General features: G+C 32.5%; 1 protein-coding gene and 1 pseudogene across 1 annotated transcript; one reads left to right on the top strand and one right to left on the bottom strand.

The window, feature by feature from the left end:
• Positions 1–761: 761 nt before the first annotated feature.
• On the bottom strand, positions 762–10,461 carry LOC143556330 (cinnamoyl-CoA reductase CAD2 pseudogene; annotated as a pseudogene).
• Positions 6,636–7,241, top strand: LOC143556311 (uncharacterized). Its single transcript, XM_077045663.1, has 3 exons — positions 6,636–6,909; positions 7,000–7,172; positions 7,226–7,241. Exons 1-3 carry the CDS (start codon positions 6,640–6,642, stop codon positions 7,239–7,241), a joined length of 459 nt encoding a protein of 152 aa, XP_076901778.1. The 5' UTR covers positions 6,636–6,639.
• Positions 10,462–10,837: the final 376 nt, after the last annotated feature.

Below are 10,837 nucleotides of genomic sequence, written 5' to 3'. Positions count from 1 at the left end.
CCCTAATAATAATAATAATAAATAATAAATAATTGATAATTTAAACTCTAAAAGACTCCAAACTATTCAAACCGACTAGTAACCTTAACAATAAAACTAGTAACACGTTAATGTAAATTTTGCTTAAACGTCATCAAATCTCAAATACGTTTTATGTCTTGTTAATATTCTTCGTTTATTAATACTATCGTTAATAAATAGGACCTTTTGTTGATGTATCCCGAGGAGCGTGACAAAGTCTATATTAACTCTTTATCACTGTTTCATCTTCGTTAATCCATTCGATAATGTAAGTAATTCACATCCTTCTTTTTACTGTTTTTATATTTTGGGGGCATTATGCGTTCACAAGTCTTTAATCTCATTTTAATTATACAATTCCACTATATGCGTTAATGTGCAATTATTCAATTAGTTGATACTTGCAAATGTAATTATGTGTTTATTTTGAGTTATGGCTGTTGGGATCTAATCCTCATTAGTATGATTATACACCATCAGAGTAACTCGTTATCCATGTGATTCGGGTGAAAAGACTACTTTGATTATTATTGCTATGCTAGTTGTAATGATTCATATTTAATTCAAGGAATTGTCATTTTAATATTATATGTATGTAAAACCCTTGTTTTCAAAGGAAACTGATAAACATCAAGCTAGCGTGGAAACAACTTGGAATATTAAACAAAAAGTTCAACACACGTAAACAACTTTAAACATTTCACTGTAAATGAACCAAACCCACTCTAGCAACTTAGTAATTAGTTCTTTTCAACAGCATCCTTGATGCTTACCTCTAATGGGGTAAACTTCACACCTAGACTTTCCACTTTTGTCCTCGATACATTGTAAGTAAGTTCAATGCACTCCCCATCTTTATATCTATCAACATTCAAAGAAATAAATTTTCACAAAATTTGATTTCCATATTGCCACGTGGAATAATAAAATCTTATGATCAAGTAATCATGCTGTTTGTGTTACCTTTTAGAATGACCAAGGCTAGGGTACAGTTTATCTACAATCCTCATGATCTCAAAGTGCGGAGCCACTTCGCCAACCATGCAGTGTCTATCATTAGCTTCCGGATTCTCGAAAGCTAATATATGTGCAGCAGCAATATCTCTCACATTAACAAGTATATACATCCTATCCGGAAACAAGTCTTTTCCTAGATATATAAACGTAAAAATCTTATACAACATTACTCGATTCATGCATATGAACATTAGTCGTAATCAACAGTTAGATTTTTTTTCAAAATAGGATATTTTTGAAGGTTGAAATGATTTCTAGAAGAGAGGAGTGGTAATGGCTACTGGGAGATCCGCCAAGTGGCGGATCTCTAATTATATATAGGGTCTGCCAGTTTCTGTCGGTGAGTTGGACAACTAGCTGGTGTTCTGCCATTTGAAATAACGGATTTGATATATTTTTGGTGTTATCCGTCATTTGAAATGACGGATGTCACTTCTCCTAATCTGTCACTTTGACTGGCGGTTCACAATACCAAAGTAGTCTACCCTATAATTCAAATTGTCTTTTTAACATACTTTTCCTAATCTGTCACTTTGACTGGCGGTTCACAATACCAAAGTAGCCTACCCTATAATTCAAACTGTCTTTTTAACATACATCTGCCATTTGAAATGACAAGTGTTGTCTGGACATACGTCATTTTAAATGGCAAGTGTGAATAGTTCTGTTAGATTTGACAACTTCTAAAATTTCATCTTTCTTTTAATAATACTTTTATTTTATTTTTTGAAAAGAATAATAATTAGTATTTTTTTGTAAAATAATATAATAATTAGTAAAAAATAATATATATTATTAAAATGACTAATATGTCTTTATATATATATATATAGGGGAGATTTCAAATGAGAACCCTTTTGAGTTTTAAAAACTCGAAAGAACTCAGTGTAACAATTTTTTTTGTCAAAGTTTTTTACACATACGTAATATATGTAGTTTACATACACGTAAAAAAATTATATAATTTTTTACGCACCCGGTCGACTTTTTACACATGTGTAACGGACGTAAAAGTTAGTGTAACCACTTATGTACATCTTTATTCTCTCTCCTACGTTGACTTTTTTGCCAGATTTAATCTCAACCACATATTCGAATCCATTTAATTAAATGTGTGGCCTGGAGTTTTTAAGTTCTTACAACTCAACATGGTTCTCAAAAAATCCCTCCCATATATATATATACACATATATATATACACACACACTAGGTTAGAACCCGTGTGATACATGGGTTGATAAATAAAGAATAAAGCAAACATATTAATTCACAAAATTTATATATAATTACAAACATTTTCGATTCATAGACAAATTAAGAAATACATATAATAAATGGGAAAAAAACATATAACATTATGAATTTAGAAACATTATCATTCAAGTACATATTCAAATTCTCCTTGTTCATGTTAAATACTAAATCGTTTGATGCAAGCTCTACTGAACCAATAACAAAGAAAATTTATTATTTATAACATTAGGGGTAACAACAATACGAAAACGACAAAACAAAAGAATGAAAATGCATACCACTTTGGGATAGTACAGAGCCCGATGGTGTTGTCCCCGAACTGAAGAAACAGCAAGCAGGTTAAAGCTGAGATCATATATACCAATTGAGCTCACTGAAAAGCTAGTCAATAACTTTGTTTAGATTTAAGAATTGGGTAAAACACTAAATTTGTCATTTGAAAGAAAGAGAAAGAAATTTAAAAGTTGTTTGGGGTAAAAAAAAAGTTTCTCGCCATAATTGCCATGATATGCAAATTGAAACTAATAAAACTTCCGTCATTGTCTCTAATACCCATCTTTGTGAGATTGAAAAATGTAGTGTAAATTACATGACACAAATTACAATCTTAAAAAAAAGGTCAACTTTTGACTTCTAAAAAGTCAAGTTTTAAGATTGAAAAGTTAACATAATATGCCTTTTTCAATCCAAAATGGGTTTATTATGTATTATTTTGCTCAACTTTTAGAATCTACTATAAATTACATGACACAGAAGTCACATGGTGAGTTTTGTTTTGTTTTTACACCTACTTGAAAATAGAAGCATTTACATGGCTAGGTTCAAGTCAAATGAATCTCCCCCATATCTTGATTGAAAACAAATTGTTAATAGTAATAATATAATATAAATAATTAAAACATTCTCGATTCATACCATAGAATTACATATAACTATTGATACAACAAATCTAGAGTAAAAAAAGTAGAATCATATTTGTATTGTACTCTCAGCCAAAAGAGCTTAAAAACTCCTTTCCTATGTAACTTAACGGTATCTACACCAAATTTCAAAACCACATTACACTATTATTCAACCTCATAAATCTCTTTTTTCCTAAATACCACCTTATTGTTGTAACATAGTTTTGTAAATTTTAGTCACATTTTAACAAATATTTATAAATATATTAGAAAATAAGGGTCAATAGAGATATAGTAAAGAAGGGAGCAATACAACTGCCTAAGTTGCCAATGACAAAGATAAATGAACAAATTTCAAATTTTATGCCTATTGTTCATTTCATTCTTTATACTTACAATATTCTAGCCGTTTAGCTTGTTCCCTTTTTTATGATCTTTTATTGACCTGTTTGAGGCAAAACATAATCCAACTCGACCTGTATACACCTAATTCATATATGATGTTTGGATTTGATAAACATATTAGAAATAAGTTCATGTGGAAAAACAACCTTAAGGTTTCATTGGTTACCTCGAGTAGTGCCACCTTCCGATTAAGTAGTGCCACCTTTCAATACTGATGCCTTGTATTTTTCTCTAGTCATGTTTGACCAGGCCAAAAGATTCCAAGATAGTTGGGTGCTTAGTTGCATAGAGCCCAAAAGTAACTTTGAGTTAACGAGTAAAAACAAATGAAGGATAGTTAATGTGAAAAGAAAGACATATAAATAAAATAACTCACTTACGGATCAACATGATGTAGCTTATACACTTAACTCTTTCAACTATTTGGTTCCATATTTATAAGCTTCATCGGTAGATGGATACTGATCAAGCCTCACCATGTGAACCAAATATATGCTGATCGAAGCTAGTTACCAAAAAGAATCACAATCATGATAAAAGTTTTAATGGAGATATGAAAAAGGGTTTACAATTATGCTATTGAGTACCTAATCCAAGATGAATGTCTCGTAATCAAACCTAATTACATCTTATAATTCAAGATGAATGTCTCGTAGAGTCCTGCTATCTTGTGGTGCATCTATAAATAATAATTTTTTCTTCTCTACATAACAAACCGTGTCACATGGTTGATTACCTTTCCTCAAGCATTCAAGAATTAGGGATTCCATAGATCAAAGGATGGTTTATCTTCCATAAATTTAAGTATTAGGGCTTCCATCAAATAAGCCTCATTGAATCTGAAAACACTCGGCCCTTTTTCATACCATTGCACTTGAAAAGGTGTGCATTTATATGATAAACAAATACATGAACAAAAGAAATTCATAATTCATAGTAAAAAGAAAGTAGATGCATTTGAATTTTAGAAATGGATCATATACTAATTCTCAAGTTCACAGCAAAAAACCTTCACAAGTGCCATAAACAGACTCCTAATAATGTTCAATTCACATCAAACTTTTTTGATTAAAAAATTTCTCACTAAATATATAGATAATAAAAATGGATGATAAATATTTGCAAGCCACCCCAACTCACCCCATCCCACAAAAATGAGATGTTTAGACCCATTTCACTAACCAACAGCGTGAGAATAGCATCTACCAAAAATGATCCTCGGCCAACAAAGTCCCCATTAAATATATACGAATTTATTAAGAGAGGAGACCGTTGGGCTCAAAGATAACTAAAAGACCAAATACTGCATCCACACAAAGATGGATTAATAACAAAATAATTATGCTTTGAATTACCTGATTGCACATCACCACAAATGGTGAAGAGATTTCCATCTGGAGGTTCATGACAACCATAGACGGAAATGCCATTAATATTTCTCTCGTCTGTACACTGTAGAACAATCTAAAAGGTGTATCTACAACACAATCAACAATATTAAAAACTCAATTAAAGTAACCGAATACTTAAAAGCAATAAAAGAAAGGTCAAAAGATGATAAAACAAATTGTGAGGTATTAAACAATATTCGAATAGAGTAAAAGTTAAGCTAATTGAATTTCATTGAAGATATGATCATCATAAAAAGCAAAATACACAAATATAAATAAAGTAACACTAATTGAGAATCAATGTAAGGTCCAAAAAGCATATGAAGCACTGAATAGAAAGACCACAGATTTACATATAATGATCATAGAATTAGGGTTTCGATTGAAAGACCAAAGTTTACATATAAATCAAATACATGAAGCAGATTACATAATTCGAATTACATGAATCGTATTACGAAGATTGATCGATTGAACAATCGATTGAAGCTGTGAATCCGATTGAACATGTGTTGAATTTGTTCAGGTGAGACGATTGAATATGTGAATCGAATTACAAAGGTTTGATAGTTACCTAGAATTTTGATGGATTTAAAGGCAATAGACAGATGGAGATTGCTAGGGTTTGAACTTGTCAATTGGATGCTGATAAAAATGTAATATGAACATGGTAGCCCGATACTGATTTTAGATTGGAATTAAAATAATTAAAAAAAAATAGATAATGCTATATGGCATTTTGAAGATATTTGGTTAAATTTAAAAAGAGAAATTTTAAGAAAATCCATTGTTTTATTATATAGAGAGGATATATATATATATATATATATATATATTAAAAAGCATCTTGCAGGTTATCTCACTAAAATTATTGTTCATTGCAAGGGCCACTTAATTTGGCACGAACTTCAAAGTTGATAGTTACGAAAGTGTTTTCTAGGTAAAACTCCGGCCATCGGCTTTGCCGGAAACCTCCACTCCTTCACCCCGCATAACTCACAACCCTTCGCTTCTTCCTCCCATCTCGGCCTCACCTTCGATTCTAAGCAGAGGCCCTTGATAGTAACAACACCATGATGGCAGTTCTGACGACTTGGTTTGGTTCCGATGGTACTTCTGTCGATTGCCATGGTGTTTGGACGGGGTGATTGCAAGTTTCACCTTTAATTAGGTCCTTTGATATATTACATCTTCCACCTTTAATTTCACCCCTAACTAAAAACTAGGGTTAATGATATACATTTGCATCCGATGGACGATTGCAAATTTCCTTACCGTCTCTCCACAAATAACAAAGCAGCTGCATGTACCTGTTTATCTTTGATTATTATATGTTATTTTAAAGACATAATTACAAATTTTGTCATTTAAAATAAGACGAATTACGGTTTGTGACCTTTTCTAAGTTTCCTTGCAGGCGGTGTACTTTAAACTTTTTTTTCCTACAAGTTTTGTCCTTTACGCTAACTGGGTTAGAAAAAGTCAGTTAAATCCCCTCACGTGAGGCGCATGTGAGGGCATTTTGGTCTTTTTGCCTACCCTGCAACAACTTCTTCTTCTTCATTTACTAGTCAATCAATACAATAGATCTGCAACAACTTCTTCTTCTTCTTCGTTTACTAGTCAATCAATACAATAGAATTACTTCAATGGCGCAAGAGCTAGCTGACGGAGAGTTTTGGCTGCCGCCGGAGTTCCTTAACGACGAAGATATCCTCATGGGTTTCACCCAAAAACCCAAACCCGAAGTTCCCGCTGTCGGTTTCAACAAGGGTTGTTCTGGTTTTTACGGGTCCGGGTTTTACCCAAACTCCGATCTGAACTCTCCGGTGGAGTCAGAGAGTGACGAAGAAGATTACCTTAACGGGTTCACTCAGAAATTTGCTAATAATTTGAAGTTCGAAAACACTCACTCTAAGGTACAGTTTTCTGGGTTTCATGTTTTGTAAATATATTGTTCTTAATTTTTATAATTTTTTACTAATTTAAGTTTTATGTTTTGTTTACAGGCGACCAGGGTTATGGCTGGTTCGCCTCAGTCGACGTTATGTGGGTGTAAAAACGGTTCAAGCAGAGGAAGCCCTAATTGTGTGTCGCCGCCGTCTCCGGCGGCCGGAGCTAAGCTAAACCAACCGTCGTTGGATGTTCTTTACGCTGCTGCCGGAGAAGTTGATCGGATGAGGTTGATCGAAGAAGCTGCTTCACGTTACTACAACCTTAACAAGAACCCTTTAGCTCAAAAGCAACATAAAGCAGTCAACGCTAACCACCATTATCAACAGCTTCAAGTTGCCCAAGTGAGTTTTGTTTTTAAATAATAATAATTAGTATTATTATTATTAACTGTTTAATTTTATCAGTTTCAGAAGTTAAGACGACAACAAATTGTGAAACAGCAGTATTTGCAAATGATGTTACTGAAAGCCCGACATGACGGCGGGAATGTCCGGTCGGTAGCTCCGCCGTCGTTGGCTTGGCCTACACCTCAGCAAGCTCAGCAACGAAAACCCGGGTCGGGCATGCGTGCTGTGTTTCTAGGAAACCCGGTAGAAAGCTAGATCTATTGTATTGATTGACTAGTAAATGAAGAAGAAGAAGTTGTTGCAGGGTAGGCAAAAAGACCAAAATGCCCTCACATGCGCCTCACGTGAGGGGATTTAACTGACTTTTTCTAACCCAGTTAGCGTAAAGGACAAAACTTGTAGGAAAAAAAAGTTTAAAGTACACCGCCTGCAAGGAAACTTAGAAAAAGACACGAACCGTAATTCGTCTTATTTTAAAGGACAAAATTTGTAATTCTGTCTATTTTAAATGTAATTCGAATTTGTAACATCCCAATCATGGTTGCAAAAGTCGCTAGAAGAACTCTATGCGGTCAACTAGGAAGTTGGGTGTACTCGGAGTACTCGGGATTAGTAAATATAAAGAGAATTAATTTTTGAGTATTATATAAATGTCAAATATCATAAGTATACTAATATTTATAACAAAATAAGTGAATATCAATATAAATAAAAGAAACACATTTTTAAATACTAAATTATTCTAAAATTTGCTAATCATCAACTAAAAAAAGTGATATGCTTTTTTTTATTTTTTAATATTATAGAATTATGAATTATTTTTATTCTTAAAGTCAAAATCAGCCCAAGTTGACCGACTATATGCGATTTTGGCTGAGGTTGACCACATTTAATCAATTCTTAGTAACTAGGTGGAGTTGGAGAAACTCTTCTGGCACCATACCTTGTAGCGAGTATTCAGAAAAGTACTCGGCCTTGGAAACCTATATTTACAACATTAATCCCAATACTTAAGCTTAAATTATTTGCCATCTTGCTTTGGTGTTATGAAAGATATGTGCTTGCAATTTTTAAAATAGTTGTAAGTCCACTAATTATTCTTTTTAACCCGTTTGGTCTAACAATTTGATTGTATGTTTCAAATCATGACCGCAAGTAATTGAGTACTAGCAACTAGCCATCGGCTAATCAGCAGCAGCAAGTCCATCTAATATATATGCTCCTTTTTTTACCATCTTTATGTCTTAGGACCTTATATTAACAACAACTGCTATTGAACTTACTATTATTTATTATACCTCAAATGTTGTAATGAGTGCAATATCAACTACTTATACTATTAATATATTGAAATGAACAAGAATAACCATTCTCTTATAGCAGATTGTTGCACAATGAATAGTACTATATTTGACTTTTTACATTGAACCATATGTGGTAAAAAAAGGTCAACTTAATAACCCAAAATTGCAGTTTGACTTTATACAGTCAAACAATCAAAAATAATTAAATTGTATTAACCCGTAACACAAAATTGATCAAACCGAGAATGCAGTAACGGATCCGAACACAATTAAATAACAAAAATACTGCAGTAAAGTACTTTCAAAATCGCAATTTGACTTTCAAGTAATCAAAAAATGGATTTAACTTCTTGACCAAACTTTCTAAAGAGGATGGTAATTCTGTTGGTAGTCTAATGGATGAATATGAGCCAAAAGGGTCGGTCAACTAACTGGTAAAAAAAAAGACGACTTATACGGGTAAAAGCTATCTAAAACACACTTAATGGATGAATCCGAGTCAAAATCATTTTATACTTAACCCCTTGTGTAGTTCTGCAAACAACTTCTAAGACCTGGAAGAAAAGGTAGTTTTGCAAGCCCAATAGTTACTTAGTGGGTTTGCTTCTTTTAGCAAATCGCTGCAAACATATAACCCGCCGCAAAGCGCGGGCTAGTTTACTAGTTACTTTTATTTATTAATTAATAATAATAATAATTAATCAGTATTATTAGAAAGAATAATAATAATTATTATTAATTAATATTAATTAATACATATATAATTAATATTAATTATATATTACTTTAACTAATAAATATAAAAATTTAGTTCAATCATAGTTTTTTAAGTTTGGTTTTTTCTTGATAAAATTGAATTCTGTCATTAGATATGACAAGTATCGTTGATCAGACGACACTTGCCGACATTCGACACTTGCCATTTTAAATGGTAGAACTCAATTTTATAAAAAAAAAAATTACCGAAAACTATGGCTGAACTAAATTTTTATATTTATTAATGAAAGTAATATATAATTAATATCAGTTATATATGTACTAATTAATAAATTAATAATACTAATTATTAGTCTTTTTAATAATACCAATTAATTATTTATAATTAATAAATAAAAGTAAAAATAAATTAGTCTTTTTAATAATACAAATTATTTTTTAATAATTAATTATAATTCTTTTTAAAAAATAGAAGTACTATAAAAAGAAAAATGAAAAATTAAGAGTTGCTAAATCAAAGGTCAAATCTGCTAGATACCGTTCACACTTGCCATTTGAAATGACGGATGTCCAGACGACACTTGACATTTGAAATGACAGATGTATGTCCAAAAGACATTTTGACTTATAGGGGTAGACTACTTTGGGTAATGCGAACCGCCAGTCAAAGTGGCGGATTAGGAGAACTCGAGAAGTGACATCCGCCATTTCAAATGGCGAATCACACCAAAAATGTACCACATCTGTCATTTCAAATGGCGGAACACCAGCTAGTTGTCCAACTCACCTGACAGAAACTAATAGGCCCTGATATATAATTAGAGATCCGTCATTTCAAACGACGAATCTTCTAGAAACCATTACCACTCTTTCTCTTTCCTAGAAACCATTTCAACCTTCAAAAATATCCTATTTTGAAAAAAAAATTTCAACAATTACCGTCTTTTAACAAGCTCAGCATGCCCTCAGAAGTAAGGTTGAGAGTTGGTTGTAAGATGGGACCGATCACATATCCAGGATTTATAACCGCCAACTCCAAACCGTTCTCTTTTGCAAAGTTAACAGCAGCGTCCTCAGCCAGGATCTTTGAAAGATGATACCACAACTGAAAAAAGAGCAAGTAGATGTTCTGTCTTGTTTGGATCATCTGCAATATATTTCAAACGAAAAACAAAAAGAAATGGGAAATCAGAAGTTAGGCTGATCATTAAACTCAGATGGAGAGTATGAATAAACGTAACACCACTAGTTCCTAAATTGGACGGACGATAACTTTGGTTGTTATAATATAAAAAATTAGCACTAGTCACCACCATCACCGGACCATCCATGTAATTAACTCTAGAACTTACAAGGTAGCAATTAACTACACATATCAACTAACGTTCTATTTATTTTTGCTTAAAAGGTCTGCAGGGGGCTTGCGTCTGCGGGCACACAGAGATAAGCTTTTGAAGACTGTTTGTTTATTTAGAAGAAAAAGATCTGAAAAATGCTTTTATGGTTTTAAAAATAAGCTATTG

Source organism: Bidens hawaiensis, unplaced genomic scaffold (assembly GCF_021521415.1).
Source record: "Bidens hawaiensis isolate Kalapana, Puna unplaced genomic scaffold, B.hawaiensis_p1.1 tig00018514_1, whole genome shotgun sequence".
Classification (NCBI taxonomy): Eukaryota; Viridiplantae; Streptophyta; class Magnoliopsida; order Asterales; family Asteraceae; genus Bidens; species Bidens hawaiensis.
Note: the sequence above shows the minus strand (reverse complement) of the source record. Positions and strands in the feature narration are given on the sequence as shown.

What these genes read in the sequence shown, in the direction of transcription:
- LOC143556311 (XM_077045663.1), top strand. Translation starts at nt 6,640, where the DNA reads ATGGCGCAAGAGCTAGCTGACGGAGAGTTTTGGCTGCCGCCGGAGTTC. An exon ending in TCGAAAACACTCACTCTAAG is followed by an intron (nt 6,910 to 6,999) that starts GTACAGTTTTCT and finishes TTTTGTTTACAG; the next exon opens with GCGACCAGGGTTATGGCTGG.